This window comes from Eptesicus fuscus, chromosome 6 (assembly GCF_027574615.1).
Source record: "Eptesicus fuscus isolate TK198812 chromosome 6, DD_ASM_mEF_20220401, whole genome shotgun sequence".
Lineage (NCBI taxonomy): Eukaryota > Metazoa > Chordata > Mammalia > Chiroptera > Vespertilionidae > Eptesicus > Eptesicus fuscus.
The window spans coordinates 54441351-54458983 of record NC_072478.1 but is presented as its reverse complement, the minus strand read 5'-3'; the positions used below and the strand labels follow the sequence as shown (position 1 = coordinate 54458983).

Here is a 17633-nt window from a genome sequence, read left to right as displayed (position 1 = left end):
TTTCCAATACCTGTACTGCTTTCAGACTGTATTTGGAGTTCATGGATGTGGAGGCCAACTGTATGCATTGATCTGCACCCTTTTATATAGGGTATGTGAGCATCCTCAGATTTTGGCATCCATGGAGGTTGGAGGATCCTGGAATCAATCACCCTCAGATTCTAAAGGGATAATAGTAGTACTTAAGTTTTGGGGGAGTTGAAAGTTATTCAGGGATTTTTGACTACAGGGAGTGTTGTTGCCCCTACACCAACCAACAGGTTGTTGAAGAGTCAACTGTATATCGGAGCAGTTCTCCAATATTTCTCATTAAATAGTCTTATGGACTATAATTTTAAATAGCTACATAGTACTCAATTATATGAATATATACTAAATTTCTTAATCCACCATGGTCCCATTTACACTGTTACACATTTTTGGCTTTTAAAAACCATACTGGAGCCCTGGCCGGTGTTGCTCAGTTGGTTGAGCATTGTCCCGTGCATCAAGAGGTCACTGGTTCGATTCCTGGTCATGGCATCAAAAAAGAAAAAACAAAACAATATATTGGAGTTATGATTATTTTGCATAAAACTTTGTAAATTATTACTCTTTTTAAATTTTAGGTCAGATTCCCAGAAGAGGAATAAATGAATCAAAGGCTTCATATTTCAAAGGCCTTTTAATAAGTATCACCAAAGTTACCTTCAGAAAGAACTACCTATTTATATTTTTAACAATAATAAATGAGTGCCTATTTTTCCAATCCTTATTATTCCTGGAAGATTTTGGTAGGAAAACCTTTCTTTGGTGATTTTTTATTGTGGTAAAATAGACATAACATACGATTTACCATTTTAATAGTTTTAAGTGTACAATTCAGTAGTATCAAGTACATTCAGAATGTTGTGCAACCATCATCTCTATGTATTTCTAGAACTTTTTCATTAAACAAAGCAAAACTAAAAAAATAATTTTTAAAAACTTTGCTCTATTTTATTTAATCTCATCAGCAATGCTCTTCCCTCCTCCCAAGACTTTGGAATTCTTTAGTCAGACTAGGGCAGGCTGTACTGTGGTAACAAACAACTCCAAAATATTTTGTCTTACACAAATGATTATTTCTCATTCAACGTACATATTCCTTACCAGTCAGTGAGGGTATCTCCTTCTCACAGTCTTAGAAGTTCAGGCTCATGGGGGCCCAATCATTTCATCACTTTACTGTTTGGAACATGAGGACTTCATGGTTACTAAGGCGGGCCAAGAAAGTGCTGTAGAGCCTTGCACCAGCTATTAAATGCTTCACCAGGAAATGACTCCAGTCACTTCCATGATAGCCAGAAGACGTTAGTGAGAACTGGTAACAGGTAATACAGCAGAGTGTGGCAAGTATATTCCTCCTGTGTTGCTGAAAAGGGAGAAGCCCTGGAAATCTCTATATGTTCATTCATTTATTTACTGATACAAAATTTACAAAGTTTTTTTTTCTAATAACGGACCCCATGCATTAATATTTCACTTTATGTAATGCCATAAGAAATCTTGGAATAAAAAGTGAAAAATTTAATTCAGAAGAATAGTTATTTGATCTGAATTAAAAAGTCACGAATCACAGAGATATGTAAACACCCTGCTGTGGCTAACTGCCATCTTGGGCCGTGCTTCCCAGCAGCCTTGGGCCCTCTGACGTTCATGTGCTTAGTTAGGCAATGGCCCATGGAGACTAATAAATGCCGACAAACACTTCACAAGTTCATTAGCAAGTTTTTTTAGAAATGGGAAATCAAAATTTATTTTTTCATTAAACATGCACTCTTTCTTTTAGCTCATTCCTGCAAAAAGTTGTAGTGGTATTTTTGTTTGTTTGTTTTTGTACAAAAAACAAAACCGTGTTACCAAACAGTAAAGTATTTAAATAGCTGTAAATTTGTACAGTACAATAAGAGACAAACAACTATAGCAATGGAGTTAAGACTAGTCTATATGCACTATGGCAGCTCTACTAACCCTTCATTTTCTTGCACATCTTACACTCAACCTACAATGTCTATGCTTCCTTTTGACCTTAGTGACCAGCAATGTGACAGCTTCACTCACCTTACAGGTTATTGCATGGGCATTTGCAAACTGGCTGGTATACCAAATAGCCAGCAAGTATAAGCAGTATCAACTACTTCTCCTATGGCTACTGAAAGGAGTAGCTGTCTCTACCTGATCATATCCCAGAGAGCTTTATTTCACCAACAGCTGCTCTTCATGCTGATTTTGAAAGTATGTGTTGGTTACATTGCTTCTGGACAGGTCATGAGAAATGAGATGTTATCCCTTAGTCATCTTTTAGATTATCTCCATGTCAAAGTGAGGACAATTCACTACCCATGTGTCTTAATACTTGATGAAACCATGGCAGGAGTTGGAAATACAGGGTTTTTGTTATTGTTGTTAATCCTCACCTCCTCACCTAAGAATATTTTTTCCATTGATTTTTTTTTTAGAGAGAGTGGAAGGGAGGGGAAAGAGATAAAGATAGAAATAATTAGAGAGACAGAGAGAGAGAGAGAGAGAGGGAGAGAGAGAGAAGTATTGATGTGAGATAGACACATTGATTGGTTACCTCCCACACACACCCTGACTGGGGCTGAAGATGAAACATGCAACCCAGGCACATGCCCTTGACTGGTAATTGAACCCGAGGCCCTTCATTCCCTTGGCTGACACTCTAACCAGTGAGCCACACCAGCCAGGACTCATCCTAGATTATTTTAAAAAATATTTTTCATGCAAGAATTTACATTTAGAAATTCATTCAGTAAAACTCCATTTAGAAATGAAAAATCCAGGGGATTGTTGTAAAAGGGAAAGGATTCCAGGACAATAGGTGTGAAGCAGGCCAGTTCCAGACATAAGAAAATGTATTAGTCAGAGTTCTCCAGAGAAACAGAGCCAATAGAATAAATGTGTGTGTGTGTGTGGGGGGGGGGGGGGGGGAGGGGCGTGTATTTGTTTATTTATTAATTACAGGAATGGGCCCATGTGGTTATAGAGGCCAAGCTGGAGAACCAGTGAAGCCAATGATGTAATTTAGTCTGAGGCTGAAGGCCTGAGAACCATGAGCTCCAATATCCAGAGGACAGGTAAAGATGGGCATCCCAACTCAAGAGGAAAGAAGGAATTCACCCTTTATTTGCCTTTTTGTTCTATTTGTGCCCTCAATGGACTAGATTGGGAGATACTCACCCTTATTGGTGAGGGTGGATCTCGTCCATTAGTTTACTGAATCAAATGCTAAGCTCTTCCAGAAACACTCTCACAGACACAGTCAGCAATGATGCTTTACCAGTTCTCTGATAAATCCAGTCACGTTGGCACATAAAATGAACCATCACAGAGCACTTAAGGTCATGTGACTTAGAGCTCAGTGATCAACAATGCTAACTTAATGACTTGTTGCTTCAGTGTGTACCTGAAAGTCCATTGCCTTTGAGTACCAACCTAGGTATTTATTCTTATTCCTTGGTTGCAAGGAAAAAAATCCTGATTCTGGCAATTTAAGCAAAAAGGTATTTCATTCAAAGTATGTGGGGTGCTAAAGGAAGCATGAAGAACCAGCCTTGGAAGAAGGTGAGTTGCCTGCCAGGCAGCGGGTCTCTTTCGACACTCTTGGCTGAAACAGATGAACTTTGTTTCTCTGTCAGTGCTTTACTATGCTCAAGAGTCAAAGTCCTGGGAAAGAGAGTCTGGTTGGCTGAGTGTAGGTCATGTGCCCAGCCCTTGGCAGTGGCAGCCCTGAGAGGCAGGATTGGCAGAAGCAGCCTCCAGCTATCTCTCTGGATTCCCTAGTGCAGTGGTCGGCAAACTCATTAGTCATCAGAGCCAAATATCAACAGTACAACGATTGAAATTTCTTTTGAGAGCCAAATTTTTTAAACTTAAACTTCTTCTAACACCACTTCTTCAAAATAGACTCGCCCAGGCCGTGGTATTTTGTGGAAGAGCCACACTCAAGGGGGCGAAGAGCCGCATGTGGCTCATGAGCCGCAGTTTGCCGACCACGGGTCTAAGCATATATATCTAAAAAATTATCTTCTTAGGACTGATATTGCTAGGTCTGGAATTATTGTTTCAAAAGATAAGTCATGAGTATTTATACTTTCTTCATGTTCTATTTTACTCAAGTGCCCATGGTAAGAATATGCCTCTAATCATGGCAGATTGGTTTTTCAGTAGCTAGATAATTTCCTGGTGCAGGTCACCCTGTGGACACCTTTCTGTGGGTTATACCAGGGGCATCTGTGATACTGGAAAGAACATACCCCCCCTTTTTTTCTTTAATCCTCACCCTACAATATTTTTTCATTGCATTTTAGAGAAAGAGTGGAAGGGAGGGGGAGAGACATAGAGAGAAAAACATCAATATGAGAGAGACACATCAACTGTTTGCCTCCCACACATGCCCCAACTGAGGCCAGGGATCAATCCTGCAACCGAGGTACATGATCTTCACCAGAATCGAACCCATGACCCTTCAGTCCTTGGGCCAATGCTGTATTCACTGAGCCAAACCGGCTAAGGCAAGAACATACCCTTGAAAGCTCTTCTCTTTCCTTCTAACATATTTTATACCCATTGCAATCTGGATGAAATAAACTGCAAGGTCACTGCTTCAATTAGTTGGTAATAGGAAAGAAGGCAGCATTTGCCTGAGGGAACTGTGGGCAGTGGGAAGTGGGAGTGCCTGCTGATCTACATCAGTACATGTGGTATGATAGACCCACCTCCGTCTTCTCCACATCAGGTCTCCCCAAAAGCTGGACACAGGGGAAGCAGTGATTGCATTATGTCCTGGGAGAGCACTCCACCTGGCGAGGGTACTGGCTGTGTGCCTTGACCCACATCTCCTTGAGCCAGGTTCTTCTAACTCCAAACTTGAAAAGATGAGAGTCCCAGATTTCTTTAGAGGATTTTCATTTCAATGTGAGCGAATTGTAAAATTCTGACCCTCAAACCTCCGCCCACACACCCATTCTCCATTTCCCCACCCTAGCCTCACTGGGAACGTCCGCTTCTCAGGCAGACTGCCAGGTTGGCTGGACTAAGTAGCAGGGCGCTTTGTTTTATAATTATCCATATGTCAGCTTATTCCTCATGGCCAGAGTACACCAGATTGCAAAGCCTTGAAATTAGGGACTGCCTCACTTGAGTATTCCCTGCAGCATTTTGCACAGTGCCTTGCCCTCTCCAGCTACTCAACCAATATTTACCGACTGAATTTCCTTAGGTGAGTGGAGTAGTTCTAGAACTTCTTTGGGTCTAAAATTCTTCCAAGTTATGATGTGTAGGGGTGATGGAAAAGGTGCACTTTCCCTGGAAACAATCAGGGGACCCTGGAGGAGGTCTGGACTCCTGGGCGCAGTGTTCCGGAGAAAAGAAGCAAGCCTGGTGCAGGAGCAGATGGAACAGGCCTGCACTCTCTCTGCACGGGCTGTGTGTCAGCCCACGGTGCCCCAGCCACATGGCCTTTTTCAATTTCTCGTACTAGTTCTTCAACAAAGCTCCCTCTGGGTATGTTTCTTCCCTTTCCACATAACATCCACTTTACCCACTAACTCCTCATCCCACAGATCTCAGCTTAATTGTCAATTCCTCAGGGACAACTCAGGATAGGCCCAATTCTGATGTTATAGCACCATGCACACATAGCCCTTTCCTAGAATTTATGAGTGTTCTTTTTTCTTTTGCAGAACCAGAAACAAGTTTTTTATTTGTTCATTTCTTGCACTGACGTACTCTTCAATGACATCCTTGGCCTGAGACTCTTTGCCATAGTCCTTAACTACCACACAACTACAGCCAACCACTTTATGGGTTCTCCCTCTTTGTCTGTTTTACAGAGGCCTACCCATCCCTCTAGTTTCTTGCTGTCATCAACCTTAAGGAGGCTGTTTGATGTTCAGCACAAAGGGCCTCCACCAACCTGACAGGCTCATCACAGTTGGATGGAAGCACGCAGGCATCAGCTTGGCACTTAAAGGCTTGGGCAGTTTCTCGAACTCTATGTGCTAGGCCCTCCTGTGTTAACATCCATTCACATCCAGCTGTAACGCCTTCCTTGGCCATGGCTGTCTGTGGGCTACACGGGGAGCCAGATCTTGAGTGCACTGACTGCGGCAGGGAAAGAGTCAGAGTTTTCTTTTAGTATTTGAATTTGTAATTATTTGATATATGTGTGTGTGTTTTTTCTGTCTGACTGGAGACAGAGTATGTGTGCGTGTGTGCGTGTGTGTGTGTGTGTGTGTGTGTGTGTGTGTGTGTGTGTGGAGAGAGAGAGAGCGATTGGCATTGATCTTTACTATAGGAATTGTCTCATGGAAGTATGGAGGCCAAGAAGTCACATAATCTGCCCTTTGCAAGCTGGAGAACCAGGAAAGCTGGTGGTGTAAGGCTGGGGAAGCAGAAGCACCAGTGTCTGAAGCCAGAAGAAGGTTGATGTCCTAGCTCAAGAAGAGAGAGAATTCGCCTTTCCTCTGCCTTTTTTGCACTATCCAGGTCCTCAGTGATTCGATGATGGCTGCTTGCAATGGTGAGGGTGATCTTTATTCAGGCTACTGATTCATATACTAATGTGCTCCAGAAATACCTCAACAGACACAGCCAGAAAGAATGTTTGCCAGCGCTTTGGGCATCCCTTAGCTCAACTTAAAGTGTAATTTTAAGTTGACAATTAAAATTAGCCATTATACAGAGATTCTAAAGTAGAGCTTATCCAGTGTAGTGCATAGTATTTTCCAAAGTGCATTACCCAGATCACTAGTTCAGGAAGTCTCATTAGGTGTTCTTTGAAGGAAAAAATTATTAAAAATTACATATGTAACAAAAATGTCAAACTTATTTGGACAGTTATTATTCTGTGATAATTTATCTTTAAGAAAAGTTGCACTACAAACTGCTAATAGTGGTTATGGGGAGGGGGTCTTCTATTCTTCCCTCATTATATTTTTGTTTCTTTTTTATTATGGTGAAATACACATGACATAAAATTTACCATTTCAGCTATTTTTAAATTAGACTAAGTTCAGTGAGTTTAAGTATATTCATATTGTTATGCAACTATCACCATTATATTTTACAGATTACTCATTCACCAGTTTCTTATACAGCTTCCTCATATCTTGGTGGATTAACCTACCCTCGCTCAAAGAGTGACTCAAAGAGGGTCTGATGTTCAGATTGAAGTAGCTGTGGTAAGGGAGCATCTTTTTAGCTCAGGAAGGGATATTGTTTTTCCTTTTATTTTTTTTTTTTAAAAACGGGATCCTATCCATCTTTATTTTTAATTTTTAACATATTTTATTCATTTCAGAGAGGAAGGGAGAAGAAGAGAGAGATAGAAACATCAATGATGAAACAGAGTCATTGATTGGCTGCCTCATGCAAGCCCCACATTGGGGACTGAGTCCGAAACCTGGGCATGTGCTCTGACTGGGTATTGAACCGTGACCTCCTGATTCAGAGGTCGACGCGCAACCACTGAGCCACACCGGCTGGGTACGATATTACTTATAGGTAAGTCTGGAAGTGTTGAAGCCATTTGGTTTTCATAAAGGAAGCATTCTGGAGGCGGAAGCCAATAGCAACAAGGGGGATAGAGTTGAGAGAACTGAAGCTGGAGTGGTAAAAGCCCTCAGAAGCCTGCCCTACCTCTCCAAGTGTCCAGTCATATGGTCCAATAATTTTTTTAAAAACTGTTTGGCATCCTCCTTCCCCCACTAATATCTGTGAGAGAAAGTAGCCTAATGTACTTTGGAAGACACCCCACCCAAAGATTTTTCTTTCTTTTTTTTTTTTTTACATTTTTTAAAAATATATTTTTATTGATTTTTAGAGAGGAAGGAAGAGGGACAGAGAGATAGAAACATCCATGATGAGAGAGAATCATGGTGGATCGGCTGCCTCCTGCAAGTCCCCCACTAGGGATCGAGCCCACAACCGGGCATGTGTCCTTGACTGGAATCGAACCCAGGACCTTTCAGTTTGCAGGCCGATGCTCTATCCACTGAGCCAAACCGACCAGGGCCCAAAGATTTTTCTTACATTTCTTTTCTTTATATCATTTACGTTTTGCCACAGCTATAATTTATGCTCCCCCCTCACTCTGCCTGCAGCAGAGACTGTTAGGTTCCTGTTCAAAATCTGTTGTCCTTTTTCTCTTTGTAATGAAGTTCAGGTTTCCTTTAGGGTGGCAGTATACCTGGACAAAGAACCACATTTTCCATTTTTCCTTGCAGTGAAGTGTGACCATGACTTAAGTTCTGGCCAATGAGATAAAGAACAAAATTGTCTAAGACCTGCAGGAAAGGCTGAGGAAAGCACCGACTCAGCTGAGAGGGGGGCCCTTTTATCATTTTCCTTCCTCCTTCACAGAAGGAGCTCTGCAGCCATCGTGTATCATGAGGTGACATCGAGGATGGAAGCTAGGGCTTCCTGGGGACTGTGGAATCATACTAGATGATTTACTTCTGGACCTGGTTTACATGAAAGAGGGAACCTTATGTGGTAAAGCACTATTATTTTGGATTTTCTGTTATCATGTGTCTGAATCTAATTCTAATTGATTCACAGCTTTGAAGTATACCCAGAGATTCAGGAGAACCCACATTTTTTACTTCATAGATAGCAACTATGTGACTCAACAGGGAAAGACAACATTACATGTAGCGGGACCTATAGAAAGGGAAGGTTTCATCTGAGTTAACCTCTATTTTATCTGGACTCGAAGCTGACCAACTTTCATTGATTTGTATCTTTAACATATTGAGGCACTGAGCAAAGCATAAACATGCCAACCCGACATACATAGTTGAATGTCTACCAGGCACCCCAGCCTTAATGGGTGAAACTGAAACTCATCTTGTCCATCTCTGTCACCTCTACCACCACATCGAATTCTTATCCCATATTTTCCTTTCAGTAAATATTCACTTAAGTTCATATCCATCTACCTAACTTATCATGCCACAAGCCTTGGGCCCATGTTTTCTTTTTTAAAATATATTTTTATTGATTTCAGAGAGGAAGGGGTAAGGAGAGAGAGAGAGAGAGAGAGAGAGAGAGAGAGAGAGAGAGAGAGAGAGCGCAACATCAATGGTGAGATATAATCATTGATTGGCTGCCTCCCTCACACTCCCTACTGGGGATCGAGCCTGCAACCTGGGTGTGTGCCCTGACGAGGAATCAAACCATGACCTCCTGGTTCATAGGTCGATGCTCAACCAATGAATCACACTGGTCAGGCTTGGACCCATCTTTGGTACCTTCTTCATTTCTATATCGAGGCCACTGTCAGGTCCCAGGATCTCCCTCTAAAATATATTGTGATCTGCTTATTGTTCTTTCTCCACTATCACTTGGAAGGTAAAGCTATACCACTTTTTGCCCAGACAACTCCAAAGACTTCCTTCTGGATTCCCATTCTCCACACAGCAGTTAGAAAATGCAAATTAGATCATACTACCACCAAGCTAGAAACCCCTTAAAGCCTCCTCATAGCATATGATACGACCAAAATCCTAAATATGGCTTAGAGGCTTTGCAAGTTCTGACTCCTACCTTCTCTTTTAGTATCTTAAATATACCAGACCCTTTCCCATCCCAGGGGCTTCACAGGCTGGTTCCCTGCCTGGGTTACTCTGCTCACACCCCCTATTTAATGGTCACCTCCTGTTGATTCTTCTGGTCGCTGATGAAATGACTTCCTCATTAAGTCTTTCTTGACCTCACTCCCAATTTATATCTCCCAATTATAATCTCTTAAACACCCCTTACATTAACTGCATGGCATCTCTCTATATAAAAGGCTAATATGTTAGGTGTCCGTCCGGGTAATGACGTCATGTAGCAATGCCCAGCTTCTTCTCCCTAGCGACTAGCCTCCTTGGAGTTTCTTCAGCCCAGGAACATGGCTTGCTTTATAGCCATGTGCAAACATTTTACACTGCAAACAAATGTCTGTGAAGCATTTTCCTGTGCCTCATCTCATTTGATCCTCACAGAAGTCCTGGGGTAGGTAGATAGGAGATTCAGTGGAATCCTGTTTTATTTTCATTAGCCAGAAAACAGAGATTTAGAAAGCTTAGAAATTTGACCCGACTGAAAAGAAGTAAGAAATGGTGGACCTTGAAAATGATTTCAGGTTTTCTCACTGCGCAGAATATAGTCAAACACTGCTGCAGTTAAATATTTTACCCTTTGTTCTCCCTGTGTGATCTATAATAATAATCTGCTTCATGTTGATATTTACTGCTGTGTTGCTGATAATTACCTGAAAGAGAAGTTGGGGCGCTTCACTGGGCTGGAAAAAGTTTAGCTAAATCAGAAAGTAGGTCTAATTAAACAAATTTATTCTATATCTATAAAAGGCTAAGTTGACTCGTGCATGCGCAATACATATAAAACTCTCGCTGGTGCCAATCGCACGCGTATGTTTCAATCTGTCGTCGATCGTGAATTTGGTTGACACTTCTATTATAGAGAAAGGGCAAATATTGATATTAAAATATTTCTTCTAATTAATTTCCTTTCAATGTGTACAAATTCATGCACCTGGCCACTAGTTTAAATATATATATATGTTAGAGGCCTGGTGCATGAAATTCCTGCACTCGGGGGGGGGGGGGGGGTCCTCAGCCAGGCCTGTACCCTCTCGCAGTCTGAGAGCCATCGGGGGATGTCCGACTGATGGCTTAGGCCCACTACCAGGCCTAAACTGTCAGTCAGACATGCTTAGTGCTGCCGTGGAGGTGGAAGAGGCTCCTGCCACTGCTGCTGCGCTCACCAGTCATGAGCCTGGCTTCTGGCTGAGCGGCGCTCCCCCTGTGGGAGCACACTGACCACCAGGGGGTAGCTCCTGCATTGAGTGTCTGCCCCCTGGTGGTCAGAGTGTGTTATAGCAACCGGTTGTTCCACCGTTGGGCGAAACCGGCTCTATGATATCCCCCGAGGTGTCCTGGATTGCGAGAGGGTGCAGGCCAGGCCAAGGGACCCCCACTGGTGCATGATCGGGACCAGGGAGAGACGTGGGAAGTTGGCCAACCTGGGAGGGACTGCGGGAGGGCTCCAGGGCGTGTCCGGGCCATCTTGCTCAGTCCCGATCGGCCCGACCCCAGCAGCAAGCTAACCTACCGGTCGGAGCGTCTGCTCTCTGGTGGTCAGTGCATGTCATAGCGACTGGTCGACCGGTTGACTGTCTGCCCCTGGTGGTCAGTGCACGTCATAAAGAGTGGTTGAGCGGCCTTAGCATATCATTAGCATATTATGCTTTGATTGGTTGAACAGCTGACAGGACGACCCGACACTTAGCATATTAGGCTTTTATTATATAGGACAGTGGTCAGCAAACTGCGGCTTGCAAGCCACATGAGGCTCGCGAGCCGCGGTTTGCCGCTCTGTTGACTAATGAGTTTGCCGACCACTGGTAGACTAAATGTTACCATGTAGTTGGAAGCTGTGAGGATTAGGCAATTGTGGCATATTGTGTGCAAAGAGGTATAGGGTAGTATATGACAGTGGTCGGCAAACTCATTAGTCAACAGAGCGGCAAACTGCGGCTCGCGAGCTGCAGTTTGCGGACCACTGATATAGGATATATATATATATATATATACATGTATGTGTGTATGTGTGTGTGTGTGTGTGTGTGTGTGTATTTGTGTGGTTTTGGGGGATAGAATGTCAATCTCCCTCCAGAGACCAAAAGCACAGTGAGGACAGATACTCTTCTGTATACTGCTGTATCACCAGCACCCAGTATGGTGCTTAACATATATAGAAACGTACAGACATTTGTGGGAAGAATGAATGAATTAATGAACCAAAGATGAGACCTGGGCACTCAGTAGCATCTGCTTTTGTAATCACCTTCCTTGAATTCTGTCTTATATAGTTTAATGCTGTGATTTCAGGGGGAGGCTCCCCTGCCCCCAATCTTTTCCATATTGATAGTATGTAATCTCCATCTCTTTCTCCTTTCCCTCTCCCACAACCTTCTTCTTCTCATCTTCATCATCATAATTTACCACAGGTGCTTTATAAACAGTTTCATTAAATCTTCTCAAATAGCCTGCAGCTGCAATCTCCATTACATGGATGGCAAGCCTGAGATTGAGAGAAAATGGACTTTAGCCAAGGTCATACAACTATTGAATAGTGAAACTAACTTGGAGCTCTTAAATTTCTATCATTCCCTGTACCATAAGCTTTCTCTTCACTTGGTCATACTTCTCATTCATTCCACAGTTACTGATAATCTCTACCAGGCACAGTACAAGGTGTAATTGAATAAAACAAAACTGATTAGGCCCTCCCACTCTTGTCAATTACAGTAGACTTATTTAGTATTAAATTAAGTTTCATATCAACCTGCTGTTTGGGGTGCATGTGTGTGTGTGTGCTTTGTGTGTGTAAAGGCACAATAACAATGTTTTTTGCAATGTTGTGAAATTGTTTTAAACAACTAGTTTGGTCCCAATATCTAAAGAATCAACCACATTGAATGAACCAGAGTTTTTGTGGCTGGGAGTTGGAAAGTGGTAAGGAAGGAGAAGCACTTCTGAAGCAGCCCCTCTTTTTAAATTGAGAGATTTCACATACCAAAAAGATTGACCCACTTAAAGTATAAAATTAATGGGTATATTTAGTATATTTACAGAGTTGTACAGCCATCACCAAGATCTAAGTTTAAATTATTTTCATCATCCACAAAAGGTACCTCTGACTCTGTCACTATGCCACCCTCCAGCCCCTGGCAACCACTAATCTACTTTCTACAGATTTCCCTGTTCTGGACATTTTATATTGAAAAATATATGTGGTCTTTGGTTTCTTTCACTTAGCAACATGTTTTTAAGGTTCATAGTGTTGTAACATGCAGCTGTACTTCATTCCTCTTTATAGTAGATTAATATTCCATTGTATGGATACATACATTTTGTTCATCTACTCATAAGCTAATGGACATTTGGGTTGATTCCACTTTTTGGCTATCGTGAAGAATGCTACTATGAACAAGGATTGGTGTGGATGCGTGTTTTCATCTCTCTTGGGTATCTCTACCTAGGGAGTGGAGTTGCTGGCTCATATGTTAACCCTAAGTTTAACACTTTGAGGAAGTGTCAACAGCTTTTCTTTAGGAGGAAAAGTTTAGGTTTTTGCCCAGAAGATTGACTGCCTGTGTTTGACTGTTTTGCAAGGCCCTCACTGTTTGTTTACATCCCTTCTGTTCTTGAGTGTCCTTTTCCCCCTTTATTTACCTCCTTTATTTTCTTCTCCTCAGCCTCCAGCCACCCTGCTGATTTTAGTAGGGGACTGAAGTTTTCAGCACCTAAAAGTTATTTGTAAAACATTTTGAGCTCTCTGGAGGATGGACATTCAAGTTATAGTGTTTATCTGTTTATCTTTGGGTTAGGCACCACGATGTTTTGTAACAAAAGAGCTTATTGCGTAGGAGGCTTATTTAACTTGGTCCTGAGGGTCACCCTCCTACAACGTGTTGTCCAAACAGATTCTTACTTACCCAGCTCCCAGACTGAACGTTTTGAACAGTCACTGAAGTTTCTTGTTGACGTTAACATCATTAGTAAACTGCATATGTAAACATGTGTCGTGAGCTTGTAAAATCATGTATGTAGAGTTCCTAGTGTGTGCCTGGCACAAAATAAGTGGGTAATAAAATTGTTGTCATTTTTTTAAAAGTTACTATACTGAACAATTGATTTGTTTTAGGCAAGGCTTTCAATGTAAAGCGGAGCTTGGACTTGCATTTTGCGTTAAGTGGAGGAGGAACGCGAATAAGGAAAAGAGCCCAGCGTTCATTTACAGCTGAAGCCCGGTCCAGGATAAATGAAATGAGTCAATCATTTCCCCTAGCAAGCCAGACCTCGGAATTACGTCGTCCGGCTGCGGAGGATTAGAGACTGCTCTTAAGACTCCCCTTCCTTGACCCGGTCCAGTTCCCTGCTTCGGGGAGCCTACAGTGAGTCACCCTGAAAAGGGGAGCCGAAGAAAAGGGGAGAGGCACGCGCCCCGGGGGTGTAGGAGACAAACTCTAGAGCAAGGGAGCCTCGGAAGGAAGAGGAGGGGCAACTGCGCGTGGGGAAGAGAAGGAAGAGGCGTCCGGGGAAAGGAAGGGAAGGGAGTGGAGGAGAGGAAGAAAGAAGGCGGGGGAGAAACCAGGGGGCGAGCGGGGCGGGCCGGGGAGGCGCCCGGGGCGGGGCAGCCTGTCGCCTCGGGGAGGGTGTTCGGCGCGGGGGCCGCGTGGGGCGGGGCCGCGGGCACTTGAGCTTCGGCGGGGCCGCCGGGAGTGGGGCGCCCAGTCCTCCTTGCGTCCAGACTTGGCTCCGAGGGACATGTCCGCGCCGCGCTCGCTACGCGCCCCAGGCTGCTAGCTTCTCCGGGACTTCCTGCCCGCACGGCCCCCCACCTGGCCGCGGCCCCAGGCCGGGCTCGGGCTGTAGCGCGCCGCGGGCGGGCGGGTGGCTCGTTGGCTGGCGGTTCGCGCGGACCGCTGCAGTCATGGGGCTGCAGCCCCTGGAATTCAGCGACTGCTACCTCGACAGTCCGTGGTTCAGGGAGAGGATCCGCGCCCACGAAGTGGAGCTCGAGAGGACCAACAAGTTCATCAAAGAGCTCATCAAGGACGGGAAGAACCTCATCGCGGCGACCAAAAGTAAGCGGGGATCTGGGCGCGGGTGGGCTGCGGCGCGGCGGGGCCGGGAAGAGCCTCTCCCCGGGGCAGACGGGCAGTCTCCTGCCCGAGGCCAGTGACCAGGGGAACTGGAGGTTCAGTCGGACCGGGAGGGCCTGGGGTCTTTTCTCCCTGGCTCCCAGGGGGCTGGTCGCAAGTTCCCTTTTCCGCTCCTACCCCTCTTCGATAGCCAGGGCCAGGAGCCATGCGTGAGAGACTCGTCCGCCCGGGAGCCCGCCTGCCCCAGACGGGCGTCCCTCGGTGCCTGCGTTCCCCGCCGGACTGACTGCCCAAGAGCAAGTTTTAATGCACTCTAAAGCTGCTCACAGTCTCCTACAAAACAGAAACCATCAGTTTTACTAGTTTTGTCTTGTGATCTTTCAAAAGAACTTCTCTAAGGGTTCTTTGAAAACCTGGTGGGTGTTGAATTGCACCCTTCCTTTTGTCAATTTCTGATCTTCCCGGGCAGTCTCGGGTCCTTCCCTGGCGTTGTGCTGCTTTCTGCGCATTCCTTCATTCCTTCCCTCCTGCGCCGAGGAGAGGGGCACTGATGGGCTTGTAAGGGTGAGCAGCCAGCCAGCCTGCCCTCTGATCCCAGGCAGCGCTGCCTGCAAATAGGGAATTCCACCTCTGTCAAGCTGAATGCTTTCCTCCCTGGTTCCTCTCCATCATATATATATATACATATATATATATATGCACACACACACACACACACATATACATACACATACATATATATATATACTAGTGACCCGGTGCATGAAATTCGTGCACATTACAAGGGGATTAATTAGAGGAAATAATTTAATATTGCTATTTGCCCTTTCTTATAATAGAAGTGTCAGAGATGAAAGAAAATTAGTAAAATGTATATGAAAACCTTCCTCCTGTCAGAGTCTGGGGCTCACCACGGGACCCACAGTCAAGTCCCTGCCCACCCACATGCACCTCAAAATCGTGTGAGACCCAGACCCGGCTGGCCCCCTGCCCCATTGGGCTAGATCCAGACCTGGCCAGTCCCACTTTTGCCAAGCCCTGCCCGGCAGGGGGGCCATAGCCTCAGCTCCCCTGGCCTGGCGCCAGGATGGGGGGCGTGGCCTGAGGTCCCCCAGCCCAGACCCTGGTGGGGGGCGTGCCTTGAGTCCTCCATCCAGCTCCGCCAGGTGGGGGGCATGGTCTGAGGTCCCCTGTCAAGACCTGCCAGGCGGGGGGGGGGGGGGGCGCAGCCTCAGGTCCCCTGTCAAGCCCTGCTGGGTGGGGGCATGGCCTGTGTTCCCCCGACCCAGCACTGGGGGTGCATCTTGAGGTCCCCCATCAAGCCCCGCTGGGTGGGGGGTGCGGCCTGAGGTCCCCCGGCCTGGCACTGGGGCAGGGGGAGCAGCCTGAGGTCCCTTAGCCCAGCACCAGGACGGGAAGTGCACCTTGAGGTCCCTGTCAAGCCCTGCCAGGTGGGGGGCGTGGCCTCAGGTCCCCTGTCAAGCCCCACGGGGGCAGGGGGAATCCAAGGGTGTAGCCTCAGGTCCCTGCTGATTGCTTGTTAAGGCTCCTTATGGGAACTTGGCCTCAGCTGTGGGTGCAGCCATCTTTGTGATGGAGTGATGGTCAATTAGCATATTCCCTCTTTATTAGATAGGAGTATTAGATAGGATGATTTCAGAGAGAGGAAGGGAGAGGGAGAGATAAAAACATCAATGATGAGAGAGAATCATTGATGGGCTGCCTCCTGCACACCTCCTACTGGGAATCGGACCTACAATCACCTCATGTGCCCTGACTGGGAATCCAACCATGACCTCCTGGTTCATTGGTCCACGTTCAACCACTGAACCACACTAGCAGGGCTTTTCTCTATCTTGGAAGACTTGTAAGTGAAGTGGCCACAGAAGAAATTGTGTGTATATGTATTTATATCTGTCTGAGTATCTGAGAAGAGTCTTTCTAGGAGGAAGGTGGGCCGAAATTCGTGCTGGAACACTGAGTTGGTGATGCTGCTGTTAATGGGGAGGCATTAACTACAGTGAGAAGCTGGGCAGACTGACCCCACCTGTAACCCGTAGCCTATTCTGTCTTAAAAAGACCAGCTCATACAGCAGACAGGGGTGGGGGCAGTTATCCAGTCTTGCAAATCTGTGTTAGGGTCTTTATCTCTTCCCTGGTTTCTCATTTCAGTGATTTCCAGCCTTGGCAGTTTGACCCTTGTATGTTTGTAGCCATCACCTCTATGAAAAATACCCCATGCCACTGTCTCCTTGCATTAAGGAAGATTAAACATACTGAGCAAACTGTCTCAAGTCCCCAGCACAGTGCCTGGAACAGTAAATATCCATTTAATGAATAAGTTGGAATAAGGTCTAATGAGAAGAATTTAGTGAGCCATCCTTGTAATTTTGGAAGCTGCTTTGGATAATGTCCAAGGCCCCTTTTGGTTCTGTGACCTCTTTGATGTTGCAAAGTAAGGATTGGGAATCACTTTGTTTGGGAGATGTGACTAAGTGGGCTTATTTGGTTGATGGCTCTCCAGTATCCATGGCATTGGGTATGGGTGGGAAGTAGGGAGGGACTGAAAATATGTAGGAGTGAGTGTAGAAAGGCAGAGGCCAGGAGAAGGGCACACACACAGTGATCATGAAGCCTGGTGTTACCAGTGACCCTGGCTGGGGGCACGTACCTTCCCTTACTGGCTATAGCAGCTCCCTCAGGAGCTAGGGAGCTGAGGAGAGAGGCTTTGGTGTGCAGAGAGACAGATGGCAAAGCCAGTTTGGCCACTGGTAGAAAGCTATTTATGTGACTGCATGTTAGCTCTTCTGCCAAGCAGGACACATGCCTGGTGTGTTCCAGCAGCAGCTAGTGCATCTGGGAAGTGGGGGGAGGGCAGCTGTCAGCCTTCTTCCCCAGAATGTAGACTTCG

At 45.2% G+C, this 17633-nt stretch overlaps 1 protein-coding gene across 1 annotated transcript in view; it reads left to right on the top strand.

Moving 5' to 3' along the window:
* The first annotated feature begins 14273 nt into the window (after positions 1 to 14273).
* Positions 14274 to 17633, top strand: part of ARHGAP10 (Rho GTPase activating protein 10) — a 263229-nt gene continuing 259869 nt past the window's right edge. The window contains exon 1 of the mRNA XM_008143974.3: positions 14274 to 14704. Coding sequence (XP_008142196.2) covers positions 14551 to 14704 — 154 coding nt within the window. The 5' untranslated portion in view covers positions 14274 to 14550. The remainder of the gene's footprint in view (positions 14705 to 17633) is intronic.